At 49.3% G+C, this 26,016-nt stretch overlaps 3 protein-coding genes across 3 annotated transcripts in view; all 3 read left to right on the forward strand.

The window, feature by feature from the left end:
• LOC128278462 (RNA-binding protein fusilli) overlaps nt 1–14,870 on the forward strand; it is a 47,702-nt gene extending 32,832 nt beyond the window's left edge. Inside the window, exons 3-11 of the mRNA XM_053017192.1 lie at nt 480–768; nt 5,043–5,135; nt 5,250–5,304; nt 12,060–12,170; nt 12,490–12,622; nt 12,689–12,826; nt 12,903–13,118; nt 13,331–13,573; nt 13,662–14,870. Of these exons, the coding sequence (XP_052873152.1) occupies nt 480–768; nt 5,043–5,135; nt 5,250–5,304; nt 12,060–12,170; nt 12,490–12,622; nt 12,689–12,826; nt 12,903–13,118; nt 13,331–13,573; nt 13,662–14,870 (2,487 nt within the window). The remainder of the gene's footprint in view (nt 1–479; nt 769–5,042; nt 5,136–5,249; nt 5,305–12,059; nt 12,171–12,489; nt 12,623–12,688; nt 12,827–12,902; nt 13,119–13,330; nt 13,574–13,661) is intronic.
• Nucleotides 14,871–19,200: 4,330 nt separating this feature from the next.
• Nucleotides 19,201–22,973, forward strand: LOC128269260 (homeobox protein OTX1-like). The gene is made up of 3 exons (XM_053006669.1): nt 19,201–19,365; nt 20,214–20,449; nt 20,508–22,973. Exons 2-3 carry the CDS (start codon nt 20,447–20,449, stop codon nt 21,099–21,101), a joined length of 597 nt encoding a protein of 198 aa, XP_052862629.1. The 5' UTR covers nt 19,201–19,365; nt 20,214–20,446; the 3' UTR covers nt 21,102–22,973.
• Nucleotides 22,974–23,594: 621 nt separating this feature from the next.
• On the forward strand, nt 23,595–25,051 carry LOC128267876 (uncharacterized). The gene is made up of 2 exons (XM_053004825.1): nt 23,595–23,759; nt 23,835–25,051. Exons 1-2 carry the CDS (start codon nt 23,595–23,597, stop codon nt 24,981–24,983), a joined length of 1,314 nt encoding a protein of 437 aa, XP_052860785.1. The 3' UTR covers nt 24,984–25,051.
• Nucleotides 25,052–26,016: the final 965 nt, after the last annotated feature.

The following is a 26,016-nucleotide window of genomic DNA, read 5'->3' on the forward strand; positions in this document are numbered from 1 at the left end:
GTTCAAGTAGCACGATAGGAGACCTGCGTTCAAGGCTCGCAATGTAAACAAAACCAGACCTGTCTGTCATCTTCCTTAGCCCAACCGGCTGGTGAGTTAGTTAGTCAATGCGGTCAAAGGTTTAGACCATGGACGCGAGAGCGAGGGTATGGCGACGTGACGTCGCAGAGTGGCATTCCCACACACATACACTAGCACACCTTTGGATCAAAGGCCCTTTTCTCACCCTTTTGCCACTTTGGGGGGCGCTATGTTATCTTCAGCGCCACTCTCTCGCTCACTCACTCTCTTTCATCGTTGGTTGCTACTTATCGGCTAATTGTCAGTGTTTGGCCATGACTTTAGACATTCTTGGGTCCATGGCAGGGCTGATAAGGGGTTACGCGGCGTTGTAAACTACTAATTTTACATTCCCCAGTTTATCTTCCATTTTTTTTGGTGTGGCTAACCTTCCGCAATTTTCGATTTTCTTCCCACAGTTTGACGAGTACACCAAGTCACTCAACCTGGACCCCCACAGTCCCAGCTTTCGGCTAGTCACGGACGGCCAGCTGCCGCTCCGGCAGTGTCTGCATCCGGAAGCCAGTGCCAAAGAGATCGACCTGCCACAGTACTACTGGCGGTTTTGCGACCTGCGCAAGGAGTTCGTGCGCCTGAAGGCGGGTGACCTGGCCCGGGCCCTGGTGCCGGTGGCCGAGGCGCAGAAGCTCCAGTCGATGCCGAACCTCGTGCCGCCCGTCCCGGCCTCGATCACCGACATAATCCAAGGTAAGTACTAGACAAGCGGCAACTGAAGGTCAGGGGGTGATCCCCGCGCAGAGTAGGTGATCCTCACCAAGCCCCAGCCGCGACCGCCGCATGTTCCGTGCTGCTCGACCTCGAACGGATTTACTTTTTATATGCCTCCAGCGGCTTGATAAGGCAGCTGTTGACGGTTGGCGTTGTGCCGGGCGGTGCAGTGCGTGCGCACCTCCTACGAAGCCTGTGTTTGATTGCTGATTAGATGATGCAGCGTTTTCGGTATCGGTACCGCCAACCTCTCCTCCGCCTCTGCTCTCTGGCTGGCGCGAGGCATCGATCATAAAATGGTGGACTTAAAGTAGGCACCACCGCGAAGTGCATGTATGCCCGGCGGCCCAGGTATGCGAGCCTCTAATCTCACCGAATTGGTGTGTGTGTCAAAAAGGAGTTTTGTTTTTGCTTATCACACACTGCCAAAGCGCCAACCAGCCAGCCACCACCGGGTTTGATAAGCTGCGCGATTGCAATTCGCGTGATATCGCTCTCACTGCTCGGACATAATGCTCGCCTAGCAGCATGTATTTGCCGGTCAGCAGCTGGAAGTAAGGGCTTAAAACCTTAATGAGAGTTGACTCATTTCGTTATCGAGCCCTCCGTAATGTGGGGCACCAAACTCTGAGGGAGTTCCACAAATTGCGAATATTAATTCGCGGATCGAGTTCAATCGAGACGTCGCCTGGTACACCCTTCTGGGTCGCTTTAATTTAAACCTCTCCAACGACGGCGGCCAGTAAGAGTTAACTTTGACATTATCGGAATCGACAATGTGAAGGTTGTGTACCGTGTGGTTTTTTCCCATTGTTTTTGGCCGCGTCGCGCCTCGCCAACCAAGAAGGTCTCGGAAGGCCTCTCCAGGCTAGGCTGGCCTGGTGGCCGTCCAGAGGCTCTCCGATTGACTCTCTGAGGCTTATGATTTTTCGTTCGGTTTGGGGTGTAAAAACACTCATTAAACCGACGCGACCTGCGGTGGCCGCCAGCAGCACGATGGGTTGCGTTTTTTGCCTCCCTTTTTTGCTCCTTGTCCGATTCTTTGTCTTTTTTGCGCGACCACTTCCTTGCGTACCGCGCGCGCTCGGGCACTTGTGTCGTTTATGGAAGTGTCCGGCGCGCGGAAGAATGGTTTTGGCATATGTCAAAACTGACAAACAATCGACGAATGCGCCGATTGCTTGGCCTCCTCTTGCTGCTGCTGGCTGGTGTCCCTTTTGCGGTTCGGCGACGGCGGCTTCCCTTCGCACACACACGGCGAGGTCAACGTGGTACGGCGACGTACGAAGGTGAGATACCCAACCGCGGCCGCGAACCGGCCGTCGTCGTCGTCGTTCGGCGGATTGATTGATGGACTGATTGAGTAAGTGACCTGCGTGTGTGCGCGCCCGCGTAAGTAATTTGCTCTGTGGTAATGGCCGTGCGCGCCTATTGGCCTCATTTGCGTACCCACAATTTGGTCGATGAAAAACCCATCTTCTTGACTAATTTCATCCCCTGTCGCTGTTTTTGTGTGCTAAACATATTATCTACGATTTGACGCCACTCTAGTGGCCCCGCCATCGAAAGGTGTGTCCTTCGCCCGGTACACCGAACTTTGGGCCGGTTTTTGGGAGGTGGGAAAAAGTTTTGGAAAATATATCCCAACTTATTGGCGAGGCAAAAAAGAAAATTCGCCGCTTTTCGAGATGGAGCGTGTTGATGGACACCACACTTCTTGCTGCCGGTTATTATTGCCCCTTGGGACCGACAGCGTGCGTGCGCCACAAAAAAGGACATTAGAGGGGACGCACACGTGCGACGCGCAATGACGACCAAGTGCGTCTGAAACAAATGATCATGCTGTTGAAGCGATCACTGGCCGACGGGCGACAACATGGCTCTGCGCGATCATTGCCGCCGTGACGCCGATTATGATGACGGTGGCAGTATTAATGTGCTAAAAGTACACATTAATATTCGGTGCGACAAACGACGAATGTACCTCGCAACCGACCCGACGAGAGCCGTCTCTTCTTCGTCGTCGTCGACCCTGTCTTGACCGTTTTTCTGACCCGTTCCCGCCTGTCCGTCTGCCCGTCTGTCTGCCCGGCCGTCAGTTAATGACGCCCGCGGCGGTAGCCATTTGTCTGCTGCACATGTGGACACGTCCGTTCCGAACATGGGATTTATGGGGTTTATCAAGCACACTTTGGAGGTAAAAAGCGACCCGCGGCTATAAACGTCGTCGCACATTCGTTCATTTTTAGGGATGAACAGAAAAGCGACTCGCTCTCTCTATTGGCCTCTTGTGATTGATCTTTGCAGTTCAATTAATCAACTAATCCTTAGTACCGCTTTGAAAATCCAACGAGCTTCGAAAATTTTTTTCAAAAATTAAATTTTCTCGCAGTGTTCGTGTAGTTCCGACACCGACCACCGCAGAGCGCAGTGTCGCTAGTGTGCTCTCTTTCAGTTGCTCGGTTACAGTTCTAGGCAGAAAACAGTCGCCATCAAAGCAAGCCAAGAAATTTCTGATGTGGTTTTGTTTCTGACAAAATTCTGTCATATTTGAACGAAGATGGCGTTGAAGATGAAAGAAACCAATCGAATATACCATTTTTTTATGGTATTTGTTTAATAATCGACATTTTTGCTATCTCAAATTCGAATTTATTCGCTTAAGTAGAAGGAATAAAGCAGATCTTCAAGGCCATCTCGTAATCGTCCACGGAACGGAGCACCGTGCCAATTCTCGAAGCCGATCCGATTGCACAGATGTGAATAAACTGTAAAGTGTTGACAGAACGATTTATTCTCGCCGACACCCCGTTCGACGGGCGATCCCGGGGTTCGTTGCTTTGCGTCCCACTTTGCCACAATTATGCTGCGCATCAATACACCCCCGGAATGCACTTGACACGACGACGGCTGTGGGATGGCGTCCGTTCGCTGCTTATTTACGACCTCGCACTCTGTGGAGGGCATTCGTGTTGAAGATTACGAAGATGCTTACACTTCGTCGTCTCGTTCGATTGTTCTGGTGGCACCATCCACCACTCCAGCGGGGGCCACCTATCGGCTCGATTAGCTGTGCAGGCAGAAGTGGCGATTAGAAGATTATGACACGATTTGATTGAACCCCGGCACCGCCACCCGCTGGCACGAATCGAAAGCGCCTTTCGGTGGCCGGGTTACCGCAAAAAACCGGATCATTTCCTTGCGCGCGCGCCACGCTCGGTATCATTTGTTGGTGGCGTGTTACCATTTTGAGAGCAGCGGCCGGCACGCGCTCCTAGCTCCTTCTATTGCTTGCTAATCCGCGGGCGCGCGCACTCGCGCGGTTTGTTTGAGCAACGAAAAAGTGGTTTTATCTGATTTTCCTCCCGTCCCGCGACTGGCTGCTGCTACTGCTGCCGAAGGGGGTTTTCCCCTTTTTCCGCCCGCGGTTCAGCAATTAGCCTTATTTTGGAGAGTTGCTCTCGGCCAGCCGTCGTTCCGTCACTCTCCGAGACCTAAAGAGGCAGAGAGAGAGAGAGAGAGAGAGAGAGCGAGAGGGGGTAATTTGTCAAACGATGCGAACAAGTGGCATACTAACACGCAGAGTCGCATGTGATCGATCGATGGCCACAATCGTCGCATTAGGTGCGCCTGCTTGTCCCCGGTGCACATGTCACTTGTTGCTACCGCTGCAACCAAGTTGCAATGTGCTGTATGGCCCCCTCCGGGCACTCCATTCACCCTCTCTTTCTCTTTCTCTGCCTACATCACAGCATTACTGCTGTAACATAAGTTTCCGATCGTCCCACCGGGTGTCAGTGGCGTCGACGACGACGATGATCACGAGAGAATGGTGGTAGCTCGATTGCGCACGATTCGCGATGATGGTCGTGTAGAGGCCGTAATCGTAAAATGCTTCTTTCGAAATTGGAGCTTCCTCGGAACCCGGGTAGAGATTGCGGGGTGGGGCGGTGACAGGTACGAGTTATGGTGGTGCCCGAGGCTCCGGTCTTGCACTCCGAGCACGACGCGGACTCTGCCACCTGATCGGGCGCGGACGCGGGTGATCATGCTTTGTTGGGTGCGCACCATGATTCACGCTCGCGTTCTGAGACGAACATTAATGCAAAACATGTGCTACCATTAATGCTTGTAAGGTGATCGTCGAAGTGCATCACATTGACACTTGGGGGGAGGGCGACACGCGTGCCAGAGGGTGCTTTCGGTAGTGCACACTAATAAAGTTGTTTGATGTTTTCATCCGTTTCGTCTAGATCTGGAGCTGCAGGCTTGCCAGGATAATAACGAGTTCTACGTGAAGGAAGCGCGTGACATGGTGACGATCGTGCAGCACATGATCACCTTAGGTAAGCGAAGCGTTTCTGCCACCCATTGCCGAGCTCTCCGATGGCAAGCAGTGTGCGCAAACACGACGCCGATTAATGATCCGATGATCTCCGTTTTTCTTTCGCTCTTTTTAGGCCACAAATTTGACGTTAACGAAGTAATAAATCTTAATCTGGAGCCCGGCATTTGGTAAGTTGAAATGTTGAACGATGTACCACATGCTGCTGCTGCTACTGAGTTGAGCTGAGGGCAACGGACTCGAGAGTGCAGCTGCGCGATAAGGAGTGCGTTTTCCGGGAGAGCGGAAAAGTCGTTGAATTTTCTTCACATTAGCGCCGCCCGAGGGGTTGGGTTTGTTGGACGTTGCTGCGTGGGTCTTGGGACTGATGATTGAAAAAGCAGGAAAAAGCGCCCACACAAACCCGCGCTTCGTCGTCGTTGTGTCCCTGTCACGCGCGGTCTGTCGTTGAAAGGCTTTACGGTCGATGTTCGACTTCCACGCGAACTGTTGGCATGCGGTAAATAATGTTTACGGCCTCGATGATAAGTGTTTTGCCATTTTATGACAAACTATTCCGGCCAGTTTGATATTTAGGAGTAGGAGTAGATAAGGGAGAGGAGCCGGCCTATCTATCACACCGCACAACAAACATATTTCGCGCGGACAATTGCAATCAAACGAACAAACGTAAAATTTTTACTTCCTTGTAGTAAATTTCACAATAAGCAACACAATGTTGCCACCAGGAGGAGCCGCCGGCCATTAGCAACATGGGTTAATGATGTTCCGAAAATTAAGTTTCCCCGTTATCATCGCGCTCCGCCGGCCCCATACTCCGGTTTTACGTTCTCGTACGTGCTCCTGCGCCCTCGTGCATAATTTAGTTTCGCGATTTGGGCAACGCGGCAACTGTGGACCGATCGGCCACGCGGCGAGCTGGTGGCCAGCACCTTCCCTGATTTAGCTTTCAACAGTCCGGTCATGTCGGCTGGCCACATGCGAACCTTATTGCCAGTAAATTGTCGGGAAATGTTTGCGTGCATCACGCGTAACGTTTGGCGGCGAGGTCCACCGCTTATCACTGTGTTATGGTCGCACAACATGCCCATGCCCGTGTGTGTGTGTGTGTTTAACGATGGTTGTTTGAGGAAATCTTTGCGTGGTTTTCCGCAGATAAACATCTTACATGACTCGGTCAGCGGGCTCCAAGCGGGTGGGGTGGTTACTTCAGCAGGGTATCGCCTGAAATGGGCGAAGGTAAAGTGGTTTAAATTTGAAAATTAATCGACCCTCAAATGATAATTTAAGTCGGTGAGTTGTAGCCCGGGATCCTATGCTGCTGCTGCTGCTGCGCCCAGGTTCATTACCGAATTTTCGCCAACGGAGCCACGGCGGAAGAAAACTGGTGCTTACAAAACGGTTGTTGCTTTATTTCGCTGTTTGGCATGCCGCGAAGTGATTTCGGTTTCATTTCTCGCCATTCACACACCACCGAGGAGAGCGCGGCTTATTCACTTATCTTTCGTACGTTGAACATCAGAAGAACTGTTTTTCTGCCCGCCAGCCACAACATTACCATTAGCCTGGCTTGCCCTACGACTACGACGACGACGGTACAGTAAACATTAAGAAAAACCACTTGATTAAACCATAAAAATATGTAAAACCACCGAGGGGACGGCCAACCGCGTTCGCTCGCCGTAAACGGGGACACACGCGGGGGTAGATTAGATCCGCGTGTTTAGCCTCCGGCCCGCGGATTCGCCACCGTCTGATCCTCCTCTGTCTGGTTCTGATCCTCTACGAAAAACCCACTCAGTCTCGCTGGCGCTGGCGGCGAGAAGATCCACACGACAAAAAAACAGGAAAACATGATTAGCGTGCTCAGATACCATATTACCTGTTGAACCACATAGTGCCGGGGACAGTGCCCCGGGCCCCGGGAGAAATGGGCTTCTAAGAGTCGTTAATCGGTTTCGACACGGGGTGTAGAACAAATTGCAGCAATGGAAAAATGATGAGCACACGCGCGCGCGTCCCACAGCCAGCCTCCGGAAAACGGAATTTGCGGTCGGAAAATGTGGTGCGGTAGCGCAAAAAGCGTAACCAATGGTTCTGTTTTTCGATTCAGAGTCGACAAAATGACATTTCGCTCGGCCCGTGGTCGGGTTTTTCATCAATCTTCGGCTCGGAGCGCGCTGTCGTTTCGTGTTTGGCAGGCAGGCAGGCTTTATCCGTCCATCAAACAGCGAGCGGAATCCCGCGGGATGGCACTGAATGGTTGGCTGTGGCCGTAATTACGAATGTGACCTCCACCGACTTCCTACTGGCTGGCTGGCTGGCTGGTGGGCTAATCCAAAGCATGATAACGGAATGAATAATTTATTATGTTTTGTATAAAACACAAGCGAATGCAGTCTCGCAATGAGATTATATGGTTCCTCCTTCCTCCATTAGAACTTTCTAATCCGGACAATCGTCGCGGTGATCGCGCTCTCGGTCGGTTGTCTCACGTGGTGCGCATTATCTCACTTCACGGTCGGCTTGTTTCATCCTCATTTCATTCACTCGCGAGCAGCAGCTGCTGTTGTTGTTGACAGCGAAGATGCTCTCTCAATCTGGCGCACTAATCGCATCAGAAGAAATCGGTCCACGATCGTGTCCACGGAGTGCCGTTAGGGTGTCGTCTCTCCTACGCGCAGTGTCTCGAACAGCTCGAAGTTCGAACCCTGCTCAAACCGAATGCGTTTCCAACTGCCGCGGGGGGGAGCTGCATTCAAAGTGGTGCAGCAGCAGCACCTCGGAAGTGTAAATCGACCTCCGTCACCGCAAATCGAACCGGAATCGGGCCCGCCTATTGGATCGCCGCGTATAATCCTCCTCGTGCTGGGCGCCACAGTCTCGGCGGGCAGCACACAACACGCACCACACACCACTCGTTCGTGCGCTCGTCGATCGTTGTTGCGCTCATTTGCTTTCCGCTCGTCGACGCCGGGAGGTTGACGTTTGAAGTGGTTGTCGCTGGACCGATACGCTCAGTACGTGTTCGATAGTGAGTTAAACGACCACGGGGCCCCCGCGCGGAAACGACAAGCCAGCGCGCGCCGGGCTGCTACTCCTCCTGCTGTACGATCGGTGTGTGATCCTTACGACCCCTTCAAGCGTGTACCAGACAGAGGTTCGTGTCTGCACTTTGTTTTGCTCACAAATGGCACCAAAACTGGCTGTGGCTGAAACTGCTGCTCATCGGTCGGTCGGTCGGTGGCCGGTCGGTGGTTCTGGCCTGCATATCGTTCCGTACGTGACTTTGACGGGTGTTGTTTTGCAAGACTCGAATCGAATGTCACCACCTCTAGAACGAACCCAACGAACGGCCACCGTCGCGCAGTGTAGAGTGTGGTCGCGCAACCGATGCGCTTTCTGCGTAATTCGATGACACAGTTCTCATAGTAGCAGCTCCAGCAGAACGGTTACCCCGGTGTCAACGGCTTCTGGAGCTCGATCACGGTGAATTGGGTTTGAATTCGAATCGGTTCGAAGTGCGAAAGTCCAGAGTCGGCAGTCGAATCCTGCCGAAAGTGCGACTCGAGTGCGAGTTGAGTGTGGTGTGGCCACCAAAGAGATCCGATCCACGTCCGACGTCGTCATAGCTTCTAGCGCCAGCGAGCAATCTTGGTCAAGGGGTCAGTCGCCGCCGCCGGTTGGCCGCCTGGGGTGGCGCGACGCGACACACAGAGCGTGCGAAAGAGATGGGTCTAGTGGTAATGAGCCTTATCGACGTGGCATTATAGAGCGCTCCCCGTAGACGGCAGCGGACTAACGCCACTTGATCGATGTGCTGCGGTGATAGTGGTGTGGTGGTGCCACCGCTCGGTGGAGTTCTTGGACGCGCATGTCGCTGCTGGGTGTTGGCCTGGCCCCCACCGACCGAGCTTACCCCCCTCGGTTACCTCGAGCCGCACTGCTGATTATCAGCAGCAGCAGCGCACCGCGATCGGCACACTAATCGAATTACTTGCTGTGGTGAAGGAAGCAGAAAATAGTGATTATCAAGCAAATCAAGTCTTTTGCAGGTTTCGACCAGCGTTTGGTGACCCTTTTGGTGGTGAGAACCGTTTGTGTGATGGTTTAGAAATAGTGGGGGGTTCCAAAAAACCCGCGCGGAACACGGAGTAGCCGTTGGAATGTGCGCGCTGATCGAAACCTGTGTGTACTCTGTAACCTTCTCCGGCGATAAGAGATTACTGACGACCTGACCGACCGATTGCCTGCTGGCGCGCTGTGGTGTGTGTTTGTGCTCCGGGGTCTCTCGAGTGCTTGTTGACGGAACCGGGGGTCGCCGGAAATTTAAGGCCGCCAAACACTCCAGTTACACCCCGTGAAGCGTCCGTGTCCCGCGATATCAAGCCGAGGAGACCGATTTCAAACCGATACACCGGTGCACGACGCTACCTCTACTAACCCAGGGATAGCCACATGTTGCTCCCATTTCAGCTGTGTGTGTTTGTGTGTGCCGGTCCGCCAGTTTTCTTACCGGTTTTTTTTCGTACCATTTGATCCACGACGACGTCCATTCAAGCGTGTGTGGTGCTGTGCGGTGCGGCGATCAATCTGGATTACACGCCTTCGACACTTGTCACATTGAGCCATTGGGAACGGACTCACACACCAAAGCGCTGCCCCGATTGATCGCGCCAGTCGTGTCCGCGAGGACACCGAGAGAGTTCTCGGTGGCCTCCGGTGGAACGCGTTTGCCTACGGAGATCGGTCACGTTCCTCTCGGTGCTGGGCGCGTTGTCTATCATCCGGCAGACATACGAGAGCTGTTCAATTAGTTCGTATGGTCGATAAGAAAAACACATTTCTATGGTTTGAAATACAGTTTATTATTCAGTATGGCCTTCCTGAACATCAATACGGCTTGTTCCAACGAGACTCCCATTTATAAATTCCATTCCTGAAGTGAAGAAACTGGAAGGGCTCCTTTCTGGGTCTGAAAAGAGGTGGAAGTTGCTGGGGGCCAAATCTGGTGAATAGATTGGATACCCCAACAATTCGAAAATTTATTCATGGATTTTTGCCATTTTTAAATTGCTTTTGTGACACGGTCCATTGCCCTGATGAAAGAGGATGTTTTTCTTCTGCAAAACGGGTCTTTTCCATAAATTTTCTTTTTCAGTAGGTCTAAAATGTTACAACAATAATCAAAATTTATTGTTTTATCAGTTTATCAGTCAGTTTATCAGATACTATATGGATTGTAAAAAAAATTAAGTGACCGATTGAAATGAAACTTCACATTCGTTCATATGAAGAGTGTACCAATATAACAAAAAATAAATCAGACTCGTAGCAGCGTTCTCTGTTACCGGCCATGCGAACTTACTGAACACTCTAGTACATAAGGCTGGTGGGAGGCTCTAGGGTGCAGCGCGAGAAGCTTGCTGGCCGTCAAACCGCTTGGCCACTGAGGTTGGGGTGGTTTTAATTATACCACCCCCCATCGATGTCGCCGATGTTGCTTGTGCGCGTGTAGTGCGCAGGTGATTGATACACCTCTCCGCGAAGGCTCCGCGATGCTAAGAGCCCATTTTACCCCTTTGTGTGATTATTTAGTTGCATCAAAACGCTTTCGTCACAGTGCACGGTCAGTTCTTGGGGTGTTGCTAGCAAAAGGCTTAGTCACTCGCCAAAAGGGGTTGCATACATTTTTATTGGCTTCCTCCGTGCACCGGCAAACGCGTCTTATTAGTATGGGGAGTTCTCGCCGCTCACTCACTGGCACATGTGCGCGTGCACAAGTAAGTCGATAAAATGTGTAAGGTGCGGTGCAAAGCCGGCCAAGGGCCCCCGACTCACCATCCGACATTACTAACTATTCCAAAACAGTAGTTAGTTTGCTTTTTTATTGTTTGCTGTCGGGGGAGGAAGATATAAAAATGGCGCCTCTCTCCCGGTTCGCAGCGTCCCGGGTCGAGTCACCGCTGGATCTTGGAAATCCATCCTACAACCGTCACACGATCGCGCAACGATCATGCTGCTGCGCTGCGCAGCTGTGTTTGGTGTTGTTCCGCGCTATTACCGGTTACCGGTGACGATAGGTTGTGGCACTGGTGGTAGAACACGCACGCGGTGCCTGAAGGGCAAATAATATGTTCGCCGAAGCGACCGATCACCACCAAGTGTTATGGGGCTTCAGGTTTTATGGCGACACCGAGCCAACGGAACGGCGGAACCCGGGGGTCGACGAGCACGAGATTGACGAGCGATGATGGGTTGAAGCTGTGCAAACAGTGGCACCGCGAACGTTCCCGGCCATGGCTGCTACTGTCTGACTTCCAGGTCTGGTTTCAGTAAACCACAGACCTTTTGAGGGTGCGTAGTGCCTTTGTTCTTGGGTTGGGCACTTTGCGTAATTGTGTTGACCGTTCTTTTTTCTGCAGGAAAACTCGAGTGCGTGTCCTATTTTTACTTTTGAAAAATTATTTCGAATTGCCAAATAACTGTGACGGATTGAAAAGTGGATCAGAAGCTCAATACTATCTCCGTTCACGATCGGTCAGCTTTCTGCGTTGCTTTGACTGTTGTTTGTTGTTGGTGGTTGCAACATTCAAAACAACGGCCATCATAAATGTCTTTATAATCGGAGGCTCGCTGGGCAGGGCTCGTGCTTGGCGCTCATCATAATCATTGGCGCCCGCGATCGCGATCGAATTCGAATCACAACGTGCTTCCGGTCATTTGCCGTATGCCATCCGCCGGCGGACCGCTTACTAACAAACACAGCATCCAGCGTCTCTTTGTCGTTGTGCCGTGATCGATGTGTTTGCAAAGGTCACACGGGGGTCGATCCGAGGCCTTACTTCACAAAAAATCGACATCGAGACTTCTCCGCAGTTTTCCGTTAAACTTATGTCCCCCTTTTCTTTCTCTTCCTCTCCAGCTCAATTGACGACGAAATCGATGGGACGTGCATAGTGCGTGCCCGTGGACTGCCGTGGCAGAGCAGCGATCAGGATATTGCAAAATTTTTCCGCGGCCTTAATGTGGCAAAGTAAGTATGGGAAAACAATGTGTTGTTTGGAAGGAATGTTTACCCTGTCAACAACTAGCGGACGACGTTTTCCAACGCAGCACCGACGTCTGCCATCCATAGTTTATCATAATTGTTTTGGTCCATTTGCATAAACGCCAGCGATATGATTCATAATTAGTTGACCTGATGGCCCGATTACTAAGTGGCACTTTCCTCGAACGTTGTCCGGGTATTGTTGAGAAGCGCGATCAATAGATTGTGTTGCAATCGCAATTTCGCAAAATTCCCTGAAAACGGTTTAAAACCTCTTCTTCTATCTCCTGTGTTTTGCGTGTAGGGGTGGTGTAGCTCTTTGTCTATCGCCACAAGGACGTCGCAACGGTGAAGCATTGGTGCGCTTCGTATCTCAGGAACACCGCGACATGGCGCTCAAACGACACAAGCATCACATCGGAAACCGATACATCGAGGTACGTATAGCGCGCGCAAACCAGCATTTACCGGATTCTCATCAGCGTATTGTCGTTTCTTTACAGGTGTATCGCGCAAACGGCGAGGACTTTCTGTCCGTCGCCGGTGGGGCTTCGAACGAGGCGCAAGCATTTCTGACCAAGGGAGCACAGGTCATCATTCGGATGCGTGGTTTACCGTACGACTGCACTGCCAAGCAAGTGGTAAGTCTGATGGTGGTTCGCGTCTGCCCCTCCGCGGATGGATTTGTTAACGTGCTAACCGTATCCGCCTTTTCAGCTCGACTTCTTCGCCAACGGGGAGAACAGCTGCAACGTGCTGGACGGTTCCGATGGCATCCTGTTCGTGAAGAAACCGGACGGCCGGGCGACGGGCGATGCGTTCGTACTGTTCGAGCAGGAGTCGGACGTCAACAAGGCGCTCTCGAAACACCGGGAATCAATCGGCCAGCGGTACATCGAACTGTTCCGCTCGACAACGGCCGAAGTGCAACAGGTGGGTTGTGGGGTGGAGCAATTCGTACGGTAATCGTGAACTAACACAACAATGTTGATTGTAATTTATGCTAACAAACGGTGGATCACTATGAATGCTTTGCTTTGCAGTGGTAAGACGTAAAGGTTTTTTAGTTCCTGAAGAGCGAATTTTAGAAACGGTTAAATAGGGGAGAATGCAGAAATTCTAATCGTCCGTTCTCTTTCGGGTAGGTTCTGAACCGATCGATGGATCCGAAAACGTACGAACCGCCTCAGCCACCGCTGATTGCACAGTTACCGCAGGTGCAGATGCAACTGCTACCGCAGCACGTCATTACCAGTGGCACCGAGAAGAACTGCATCCGATTACGGGGTTTACCGTACGAGGCGAAGGTAGAACACATTCTGCACTTCCTGGACGACTTCGCGAAGCACATCGTCTACCAGGGCGTGCACTTGGTGTACAATGCGCAGGTAAGTGTGGTGAGGTGGCCGCGTTCGCTGCGTTCTGTATGAGATAATACCCAAAATAACCTCGGATCGGACCAACCTCCACCAACAGGGACAGTTCAATGGTGAAGCGTTCATACAGATGGACTCGGAGACCGCCGCCTACCAGTCGGCCCAGCAGAAGCACCACAAGAACATGATGTTCGGCAAGAAGCAGCGCTACATCGAGGTGTTCCAGTGTTCCGGCGACGACATGAACATGGTGCTGAACGGGGGCTACCAGCAGCCGTCGAGCGGCCTGTCGAAACCATCGCTCCTCTCACCGGGTATGTTACCGACAGCGGCCACACAGCCACCGACACACGCTCCCCAGCAGACGCTCTCACTCTCCCAGATACCGTTACCCATTCCGCCGCCCCTGTCCCTGTCCATGCCTCCGCCAAGCCATCAGCTGCTGGCGCAACAGCAGGCACACTACATTGCGCAGCAAAGTCTGCTCGCCCGCCAGGCGGCAGCCGCCCAGCAGCATCAGCAGGAGCAGTTTATGCTGCAAAACCTGGGTGTTTACGCTCCCCCGACCAGTGTCGGAGGAGGACAAAGTGCGGGCGGAGGAGCCAGCTACGCGACGGCCGGCAGTGTGGGGCAGTCGGCGGCAAGTGGTGCCACCGGTGGGGGTCTTCCGCTCGGCCATGCTTCCGGCCCGGGTGCCGGAGCCGGTGGCCTGTCGGGGCTGGGTGCCAGTAGCCACGCGGGACTTCCGCCACATTTGGCCGGCCACCCTTCGCTCAGCTCGCCGTACTCGCAACTCTTTTTCATGCCACGCCACGCCATGTTTACCACGAACGGTGGCTTTCCGATGGGTCTGATGGCACCGTCCTCAGCTCACCACGGTGGCTTCAATCCGCTGCACGCTTACCACCACAGCCTTGGTGGTGCCGGTGGTGGCGGTGGGGCTAGTGCTGCTGCCGGTGGCGGCGGTGGTGGTGGGGCTGGCTCTGGAGCCGCCGGATTGGCAGGTGGTGCCGGTTCCGCCAGTGCACTATCCCATCATCACCCGTCGGCCCTCATGCACCCGTCGGCGGCCGCGCAGCAGCATCATGCCGTGGCGATGGCTGCGGCGGCTGCGTCACAACAAGCAGTTGCTGGTATGTTGCCTTCGAGCATCAAGCGATCGTACGACAGTGCTTTCCGCGGCGATCAGTCGTCCCTGGCGACCAGTGCCGCCAGCAAGCGTCCCTACCACGGCACACCGTCGCAGAACGCGGCTGCGGCCGCCGCGGCCGCAGCTGCTGCCCTTTACGGTCCGTACTATCACATGTGAACGATGATTTTGTTTGTTTCAAATAATGGTAACATCGATCGCTCTTTTGAATCGTACTTTTTCCAGAGTTCCTAAGGACTCGGGTATCGGCTACCAATAATTGAAACGTTGTGGTCCGCGGTCCGCCTTTTTGGGGGACCATCTTCTTTCCGGACTCTCTTCCATTTTTATACATAGTTGCTAGTGGATTACTTTTGTGAACGAATGGTTGTTTTCTTACTTGAGACAGAGTTAACGGATGACGCTATCAGAACGTACTTATAGTTTAAGACCTTTGAACCATGCTGTTTGGAACCCATATAGGGAAAAGAAAACTTATTTTATCAGTGTGTGCCGCAAAGTACATTCCCGTTTTGGGAACCATTGGGATGGAGCAGGGACATGGCGTTGGTGGACTCCTCCTCTTTCCCTTAGTTTCTACCTCTTGTCCGATCGTTCTTCTCTTCTGGTAACCCTCTCCCGGTCCAACACTTTCCCACGTTCCACTTCTTAACATCCCTCTCTGTCTCTCTCTCTCTCTCTGTCTCCTGTTCTATCTATTGTTTGTCTAACTTTCTTTCGGGAAACGGTAAACCATTGGGTGCCTGTGGGGCGATGGGCGCTCGGTTCTCGGCGAGTCTTTTGCACTCCCCAGAAAAGATAGGGGAAAACATCTAAACCACAAACAAACAATGCAATAAATAGAGGCGGAGCGGTCCACAAATACCATTTCCTTCCACCATACACACAGACACATTCCCCTGTATCACGCCTTACCCACCACTATGCACACACACAGCCACACAAGCAAAGCCGTTGTGTAATCTTCTCTAGGATCGTAATGTGTCACGCGCGCATTGGGTGCCACCCTAATGTGCTGTGTGTTTAGCCGTACTACCACCACCATGCGCAAGCAAAAAATCGGGAAACATAAAACCAAAACATCATCAAACAATAGAGGAAAGAGGTCGGGTTAGCTGCGGGAGGACAGTTGGTGTTGGGTTGGGTGGTGCTCGGCCCCGGACATGCTCTGAGCTGCGCGCGTAATCTACAATAATCTTTACACTCACTGTACTGTGTGCGTTCATATGTGTGTGGGTCCCGCGTCTGTGATTGTGTGATAAGGCCGTAGGAGTAAAGCACGCCCAGATGCAGCAGATGCTTATAATATACGCGGTAACTTTAGTGGTTCTTTGTGTAACGTTGTGTAGTTGTTGTAACAAATTGCTGACTGGTTTCCAAGTTGTGTCCGTGTAGGGCAGGGCAGAGGGCAGGTGTAACGGTTGTTGATTTGGGGTTCGCTAAATGAGAGTGATGCAGAGAAAGAGAGCACATAAACCGAAGGGCGCAAAGGCCAGTTGTTTGGTTGTAACACATTCCACATTAGGGGTTAAGTTCGAAGTAATCGGCAGCGAGAATTAGATTTAATTATAAAAACTTAGTTTATTTTTTGTTTATTTGTTCCGATAATCTTCCATTCCACCGTTGCGTTTAGAACAGGGATTGAGAGGGGCAAGTGGCGCAAGAAGGATAACTGCACTACGCTGTGATCGCGCTTTACACATTCCACTACCGTTTAGGTCCGCCGTCCGCCGAAGAGGGGAGTCACCACTCGCCCGCTCGGTGGCGACCAACAATTGTTCATAGTTTTCCGTTTTGTTTTTCTAATTTTAAATAACCATTCTATCAGCGTTACACGCACGACGCCACCCATTTGGTGCATTTTTTTTTACTTCCTTCATTATGACTGCACTAACACACACCACTGTGGAACATTACTTCCGATACATACGTCCATTAGGCATGCTAATATGGTTAGACGCTAAGTGTTTAGTCGTATAGATGTTTTATTTTATGTGTATTTTTTAATTTTTAGTATAATTTACCACTCCATCTGTCTGTTGTTTCGTTAAACTGTACGGAGAAGCGGTTCCCGCACGGGGAAACGAGTCCAGTAATGTTACGCTTAGAACGGGATGGTGGAACCTTCAGGTCTAGAGTAGAGGTAAAACACACTATACACGGTGACTGAGACGTCTCTTACGGTTGGAACTCTGCACTCACCGGGGGTGTTTGCTAAACCCAAACGAATGCTCCTACGAGGTCCATTCGCGTAACCTAACCACCAAACGCAAGAGACTCGCGATCGTGAGGCAACGCTGGACGCAAGCGCATTTGTACACCCAAACTCACACACACACAGCCCTAATTCACCCTATAATATAATAATTGGTGAAACTAAACCCGATTAAAAAAGGCGCTAGGAATCAACAAAAGCTATATGTGTGCGTGCACCCCGTAGGGCCGCTGATGAGCTCAGGACAGCAGGACAATACAGGTGTTGAGAAGAACTATGTGTTTTTTTTTTTTTTTTTTGGTACGGATTGGATAAGACCACACAAATAATACATAACTAGCGCGTAAGAGAGATCATCGACAATAATATAAGCGATTATTTTTGGTTCTAATGGCTGTCTTTTTAAACCACGTATATACGTTACTAGCATATTGTTTCCCCTCTCTAGTGTGTAGTAGGTCTTCTCTGGCGCGCTCTGCCTTCTGTCGCTCTCTGTTTCCCCCTGTTGCCTCAGTTTACCCTTCCATCTCCATCGTGCTGCTGCCCGTTTTTCTGTCCCCTCTCTGTCTACCTCTGTCTGTCTTTCTACATCTTTTCCATTTACAAACATCCTTCCAACGTGTGTGCCGCAATAATAGTGTTTTGTACACGTGTTTCCTTTCTTCATCGCGCGCCACTTTGCGCACTTGCGCGGGCAATTTCATGTGTTAATTTCGCGCGGCGAGCTCATCGACATCCGGGCCGGGACGGTTTTGGGTTGCGGAATGTCGTGGTGTGGTGTATTCGAATTAATTCATCCGTTGGTTTTTTTGCTGCTCTACAGTCCGTCTTGCTCCTGCCACTTGTTGTAGCTAAGATTATGCGCATGATTTCTCATCGGTTGTTCTCGGTTATGCTTTTCAAAATACGTACTGGAAATACTGTTAGTGGCCGAAACAAGAACGGTGGTAGAGCGCGATTCATTCCATTCCTAAACTGTACAAAACCAAAAACACATGAGATTGCTCTGGCAACTGGCAACTGGTTTTCTAATTCCGCGCACATTCCCTATCGTTTATCGCCTGTACGTTGTTTTGTCCGAAATTAGTGGTGGTACCTAGAGGGGCAGGGACTGGGCTCCCTATTATCTTCCTTTGTGCTGTGTTTGTGTCCTTTTTGCTCCCTTTCCTTTCTATAATATTTTGAACTATTGGTGTCCGTTTGTTATTTTTGTTGCATACATATAGTTGGATCCAGAAGATATCCAGAAGATCTCGTCGGGCTTTTATTAATCGTTGTAGTTCGCTTAAGCAAAGACCTTGTCCGGAGCACTCTCTGTCACTCTGCCGAGATTATGCCGTATCATGATGCATAAAACTAGTCGCCAGCCGCGTGCTGAAGCACAACTCAACATTCAAACACTTTCTCAGTGTCGCGAAAGTGAACTAACCTCCTTTCCGTAGCCGGTGTAGTAGTGCGTGTGTCGGTATCGGTTGAAAAGAAAACATTCGCCATTCAATTCTGTTTGTGTGAAACATGAACACCGTACCGTGTCCTGCTGGTGGAGTGCTTTCCGATGTTTCCCCTCAAGGCTATTCTCCTTGCCTGTGGGTCAGAAACGCGTCGGATGGGCTCTGACCGCACATGGATCAATGTATATGGTGTTGGGGCCGCATCAATGCTACAGTAGTAACGCAACACGCATTTCCGGAACCAAAGTTAAAACACATCTCTCTGCGGCCATGTCAGGGAGTGTAGCACCGCAACAACACTCCACTGTCTCTTCAATCTAATACACACGCCCTCTGGGAGGCCTTCGGGTGGAGTAGCCAACGGACACCGATGGCCGAACCCTATCGTTGCTGTTGTGTTTTGAGTGTGTCTACTATCGCTGGTACTACTGCTGCTACTACTATTACCACTACTGCTACTACTACTACTAGCACTGATGCTGTGGCTCCTAAGCGAAGCGTTGTTGTTGCGTCATGGCGCCCCCCGTAGTCGTGTTGTTGTGTTGTCCTCTCATCTTCCCTGACCGCGTACACGTCCAGTGCTCTCAATGGTATAGTTGGTTGGCGGTGGAGCCTCCTCTCTCTTCTTTTCTGTCTGTCATTCTGTGTTCAACAAAACCTCTAACCAGCGGAATCTGTGGTGGTCTCTACGTGCGGAGCGCGGACAGTTCCGGTATCCTCGGAAGGTGGAGCAAGCATCATTGGGCTAATGGAATAGAATGGAACGGGAACACTGCTCGGACGGACCGGACGCCCGCCGTGTGTTGTTAGTCGCCGCTTGTGCCACTAGAGAAACGCCATGCTGTTGACGCGCTATCCTACCCTTACATATATTCGTTTGGTGGTTTGTGGTGGGTACACTGTGTACTGGAGCAGGAATTACTTAAGACCTCATTAAGACCCGGTAATCATATCCTTTCGAATGTACCTTTGCATTTCTCTTTATACGGTGAGTGTTTTGAAATCAGATTACTTTATTCTCATCTTCGTTTGCTAAATACTAACCGCCGCAACTGTGTACTACTTGCTCACTAACACACACACACACACACACTGTTTACCGTCACCTCACTCAAGTGGCGGTGCGGTGCTACTCATTCTTTCCTTGTTATTATGTAAGTGTTACACGTTACATTCCTCTTTTTATCATTTGTTGTTTTTTGGTTTCATCTGTTTTGTTTTCCACTATCAAAACCAACGATACTTAGCCTCACCCAAAATGCATGCTATTTTTGCTAATTTTTTGTTCTAAATGTTTTGTCTTGTAGTTTTTCACATTTTTATGTTTTAGAGCCCTTCTTTGTTTCGTCATTGTATTTCGTTTTTTCTTGTGGTAAATGTGGCGCAAATTGTATGTTGTGTTATGGCACTAATCAGTTTTGCCGTTTTTTTTTTATTGACACGAAACACAGAAGGCAGACTATCAGTGGATGCATTTGAAAATATTAAATTGCAGTTCCGTTAAAAACATTGCATTTAGAGCAATGCCGTTTGCACATCGTGACAAGTATTAATGATCAATCATTGTCGTTCACAATTATAGCTTACATACTAATCTAACACTTCTAATTCGTTGACGAAACATTAACCTAATTGACGCATTGACCATCTCACTTCAAGACCACTATTGATTAAGTTTTACTACTCATTTTGTTTTTTTGTTTCTTTTTATGTTACTACGTTGTTACGTTACTTTTCCTTATGTTACCAATTTTTTTTTGTTTCTTGTTTGTTCAATAAGTTCCTTTTTTCTCCGCTTCGTTCAATAATGTAATGTTTACCCATTTCTATTCTCAGGTGGCACAATCGTTGGTGGTCCGTTCGGGGGTTTCTCTCCCTTCGGCCATCCACCGGCTGCCGTGTTGCCGCCCCCACGGCACGCCGCCTTTTATCCGCAGCCCATCCTTTACTGGGGCTACCCGAGTCCGCCGGTTTCACCGACGACCTATTACGGAACGGCCGCCCAAGTACCACCTCCGCCGCATCACCTCGGTCATCAGCATCAATCGCACAATCACGGCCAACCGACGATGGTGAGCATACAATGTTGTCCAGCAAGTTCCATTTCTAATGTCTCTGTTCAATCTTCAGCTCAACCTGAGTCCGGATCATCGGGGACAACAGCGGAACAGTCAAACGATGGCATCATTGGGATCGCTTGTGCCGCGATCGGCTGGAGCAAGCTCCTCCAGCGATTCATCCACGTCTCAATCCTCATCGCCACCGCTTCTCTCGCCGACGGGTTCGGTAGCAACGACCGGTTCGAGTGTTGGTTCCATAACTGGCCACACAGCTACCAGAGCCTCGGGCACGATTCGAACCTCTCCTCCGCCGCTCCTCAGCTTGCCGTTGACCGCCACTACATCTCAACCACTGGCCATTCCGGTAACGACGACGGCGGGCGCTGGTCTCGCCGGTCCCGCCTATCCAGGCTCGCAGCTTTCCCCTATCCAAACGATGCCACCACCATCGGTTCACTTCCCACATGCTGCGCCCCTTCTCGGTGCGACCAGCCCACCTGGAGCGGCTTCGGCAACATTCTACGATCATACAGCTGCGGCCCACCTCCACCATCCGCATCATCTCCATCACCTTTCGCACCACGACAAACTGGTCACGGCCACTACAAGTATCTTGACACCGTCACTGATCCCAAGCCAGTATGTGGAACTGTTTATCGTCTAAAGGCGGTTCCCCATTGTTTATTTGGCTGTTCAGGAAAGTTCCCGGCCAGGTATGCTCGAAACCCGCTGTCGCTCGAAGGTTTGCAGTTAAACGGTGTTCACCGTCAATCGCCGTCACGTCGCGGTGGTTGGTGCAGTGATTGCAAGCAAGAAAGCGCGTCGTTGGATAAAATTTAGTCAAATGTAGGCATAAGCCCAGAACAGCTTGTGATCCGTATATGTTTTGTCATAGCTGTTTGATCTATAGGTTTGATATAGTTTGTTACGTTCATTTATGTAAGGTTCAATTTTGTTTATTTCCAAGCGTCGATATTTGTCATACCACATAACTATAAACTACAACTCGGTGACGACCGTGTGTCCTACTGATCGTTACAAGCGTTACTTAGTATTTAGCTGTATCGATAATGTTACCCTTTTCAATCACTTGGGTCAAACATTTTCATTTGCTCAAAATTTCGAGACTTCGAACTTCGAATGCAGAAGAAACCCAGAGAACTTCGTTCACCTGGCAGGCGGAAGTCATCTCGGATGCTTCCGTAGCCACGCAATCCTGGACGGAATATGAATAGGTCTTTTTCAAAAAGTTTATTGCAACGTTGAACGACATTTTATAACTTATTTGTTAATGTTTGTGTTTGTGTTTTTTTTATTATGATTGACGTATTTTATGCTGTTGATAAGAATGATACCATTATTATTTGTTTAGTCGTTTAAGAAGAGCCGTGGGCAACTAGAATTCTCTGTTGTTAATTCGGAAGAGGATCAATTCAGATTACTAGCTGACGGGATATTAACGAGCGATATTCGAAGGGTAATAACTGTGGCAAACACCACTCTTGGAAGACTTAAAACTGCGCGACCGCATACAGTGCTCCCAGAGCTCCGCTGTGGCGTTACGAACTTCAGGCCTGTCTTTTGCGTTGATATTTCGAAATTCACCATCAAAATGATATTTATGCGTAGAAGCATTACGTGTAAACAAGAGCGCGCAAAGCGTTGATCTTTTGGAATTGTGTGTGACCGTACGCAACTGGTGGTCGTGAGTTACATTAAGGTGTTAGTTTTAGTAGCTAAAGAGCACAAGTAATCGTCCTTCGATTAGCAGCTTGAAAGTGGAGTAATAACGGAGTATCGGACAATTCGGACATGTCACCGATTGAGAGTAGGATGAATTATCTTCTAAATCATTGTTATCACCGTGCACCAATTAGCTACCATCATCACCAACTATATGTAAGAAACTTTATCTGTGCAATCTTTGCCCCGTACTCGTACCGTTCTTAGCATGGAACCATATTTACCAACTCCTGGGCGTTTCATCATGCTAAGCGGGGAACCGTTAGAGCAGGGACACATGCATTAGCATTTATCAATACCTATTGTAATCTAATCAAAATCGATTCCTACGGATGATACATTTAAGGAATGAAGAACGTAAAGTTGACGAAAATTCCTTGACCGACATAAAGTTCACGGCGCTCAGAGTTCCCGCAATCGTGCAACCGAATAATCCTTACCTGACGAACGATTGCTCAAAACACAATTAGCACGATAATGGGGAGCAACTAAAGCCACGTACTTTTAATCTGGTTATGTTTTAGGAATGAAAACCGACTACGCTACGGACACGTTATCCGTTAGACTTGTGCGATACAACGAAATGATGATGTTGATTTCAAAGTGTTCATCGACGCTACGCTGGAGAGCAATTTAAAATTGTGTGAAAATGGCACTACGATAAACCGGCAAACAACGAGCTGTACCTATAACACCGGAATGGACCAATTCTGTGCAAAACAAAGCTCTTAACGGCTAGCCCTAGAGCGGATGAAAATCTTTGCAATAAAGAGCCGATACAACCATTATTATTACAGGGGAAGACCTTTCAATGTGTTTTCAAAGTATCAATTTAAATAAAACTTAGTGTTCGCGCACAAAATGTGATCGAACCGTGTTCACAGTTCGGTAGAGTCTCAGTGTAAAATCGACGTACTCGTGATGCTACAATCATTTCGTTCTACGAACTACCTAGTATTCGGGAAAATGATCCTCTCATTACTAATGAGACCAGAATCGTTTGCTGGGCGAAAGCTTTTAAATTCGTATTCTTCTAAAACGATGTCTATTTAATCGACAGGTCATGTTTGTAAAGATTGTTTACTATTCAAACTCGTGAACCCGATAAAATAAACGCACCAAGCAGCCAAGCTGTCAACGAACGAAGGTAGCCGTTCGTGGACTGTGTTTACATCAGAGATTATCATTTACACTCCGAATCTCTGAGGCAGGGTATTTCCCAATCCTACCGACCGCAGTTCGTATATTTTTTTACCTGCCGAATCCTGCTTGTCTGCCTGAGACATTCGTTTTGGATCTCGGACACTGAACGAACGACTTGCCCCGCTTTGATAGGGAAACAATCGTACTGTAAAACGTTGTGAATTTGGAAGAGAAATCAGTTGGCTGGGTCAGTGATTGCGGTGATAAAAGAATGGAAAATAGTGAATGTATCGAAACCTTGTGTCGCATCTGCTCGGCTCCAGGCTCGCATAGTATTTTTTCACGTATTCCGGCGTACTGTCACGACCACTATCGCGAGTACGCCCGGTGGAAGCAACCGATCTACATGCTGATAGCGGAAGTGACCGGCATTGAGGTGAGTCTTCCACCGTTGTTTCTTAAGATTGCGACCGTTTATCACTCATTCTCTCTCAATTCGCTAACTAAACAGATATCAGAACACGATGGCTTGCCGAGGAAGATATGCGAGTTGTGTATTTCTTACCTGAAGCATGCCTACACGTTCCGCCGTCAAACGATCGACAACATTGCCGGATTGTTGGCGGCCAAATATCTTTCGAATCATCACCGCAAGGAGGACAAGAAAATGTCAAAGGAAGAGCCACTACTGAGGGAAGAAATCATCATGACCGCACCGAATATGGTCTCCAATTTCACCAACAACCGGTCAAAAGTGAAGCAGGTAAAAAAACCGATGATGCACCGGTTCGTGGCCAAGAAGCCTCCGAACAACAACTTTGAGGAAGAAGCGGAACTACTGGGCGAACTGGACGAACCGAGCTCCGGCATTTTCGGGTATCGCGAGAAAGAATTCGTGGAGGACGATGTGATGGACCTGGACGGATTGCAAGAGCATGGCGTCACGTTCACACTGCCGGAAGATTACAAGGAAAAGAAATGTTTCGCGTGCCGAAAACGGTTCATGTTTACGGAAACGTACGTTGCACACGTGAACGAGTGTCTGCTCTACAAACTTACCGAAGCGATACGGGCTTTGTACCAGATACTGTTCCTGAAAGAGCAGAGCGCTATCTCGGCGTTCGAGTTTATACGGCGGGCTGTGTTCACCATCCGGAAGTCATATCGTTTGGTACTTTCGTACGATGGTGAGGTTGATGGGGCAGATAGTGGGGAAATAGAGGACACTCCCGATGGAGGTTTTCCCCTTGCCGAAGTATTGACGGCAAATTCGGACTTCCCTGACCTTCATCATCCGGAGCTTGAGATCGATTCGTACAGTGATAGCGGTTCTTCAGATTCACCGAATGGAGCACCTCTACCGGCCACGCATCTGCTCACTTCCAGCATGAATAATGCTTCCCAACCAAGCACGATTCCATCGGTACGTGATAACATTGCTCGGTGCTTCTCGGTACTGCCACCTATGGGTAGTCACTCAAAGATGGATATTATTAAAAATCGGCTCACCAAAACAGAAGCGGAAGAGGTGAACGAAACTGGCCACTCCGAACGAATGTACAAGATGATAAAATGCAAAAAATGTGATGCACAATTCCTCACCATCTCACACCTGGACGAGCACACGAAGAAAGCGCATCAGCCACGCCTGCGAACGTGAGGTCTGTTAGCGAGACTGAAAAGAGGGCAATGTTAGGGAGCGGAACTTAGCAAGACTTTGTTACCAATAGGGTGTATATGGTTGACTAACTGAATACTAAATTCTTTCGTTTTGCTTCTGAAAACGCGCCTCTCAGATCTCAGACGATATCGGTACTGATCTTGGTCTCATTTCGACTGTTTTATTTAATTTGACTTCAAATTCAATTATTCTGTGCAAAACTCTGCTAGCTTCGTCTGCTATAAACTTGTGAATTGTAATGGATAGTTCGATTACTCTGGTAAATTTAGTACCCTCTACTTAAAGATCCTGCTGAAGAAGAGTCATAATGAAAGTGTAATTTTACTTAATACATAAAGTTAAATCACATTTTAAAAATATTTATTCAATTCGCTTATCTTTTCTGTTTTTCTATTATGCACAAAGTAATGTGTTGGATAAAACTACTTCCTCTTGCCAAAACCTGCAGTCCAGGCAGTAAGGATTTTTATCGATCTTTCTTGTTTTTCGGCATATTTGGTTTAAAATAAAGTCAGCATTTAGGTATATGCGGACTTAATGCATGGACTAAATGCAAAACAAAAAGATCTCAATTATTTGTATACCTTATTTGCAAATATCACAAAATGACGATTTCCAAACGATGTAACTAAATATTCAAATAGTAATTTTAATCAAATTCGTATTAAATTTTAGTCTAATTATGCACAAATCCACAAAAGTCCCGAAAAAACGTTTAAAAAAACCTTTGTTTGTTTAAAATATTATTTCCCGAACGAACAAATTGAATGTCTCGAATTTTGGCACTTAGTTCGAGTTTCAGTAACTGTCAAATTTCCACAATTGTCAACGAAATAAAAATTTTGTAAACAACAACGGATTTACTTTTCTTTGTAAAAACTTGTGGTTAAAATGGAAGGTAACGAATCCTTTGATAACGAGTAAGTTGTCGGTAATCAAACAAAAAATGGATGTAACGGCACTCTTTTTCCAGAATCCCAAGTATATGTCGAATGTGCCTGTCGACTGATTG

The sequence above is a fragment of the Anopheles cruzii genome, chromosome 2, assembly GCF_943734635.1.
Source record: "Anopheles cruzii chromosome 2, idAnoCruzAS_RS32_06, whole genome shotgun sequence".
NCBI lineage: Eukaryota > Metazoa > Arthropoda > Insecta > Diptera > Culicidae > Anopheles > Anopheles cruzii.

Coding starts and splice junctions, on each gene's coding strand:
- LOC128267876 (XM_053004825.1), top strand. CDS start 23,595: ATGGAAAATAGTGAATGTATCGAAACCTTGTGTCGCATCTGCTCGGCT. Junction 23,760..23,834: donor CGGAAGTGACCGGCATTGAG/GTGAGTCTTCCA, acceptor CTAACTAAACAG/ATATCAGAACACGATGGCTT.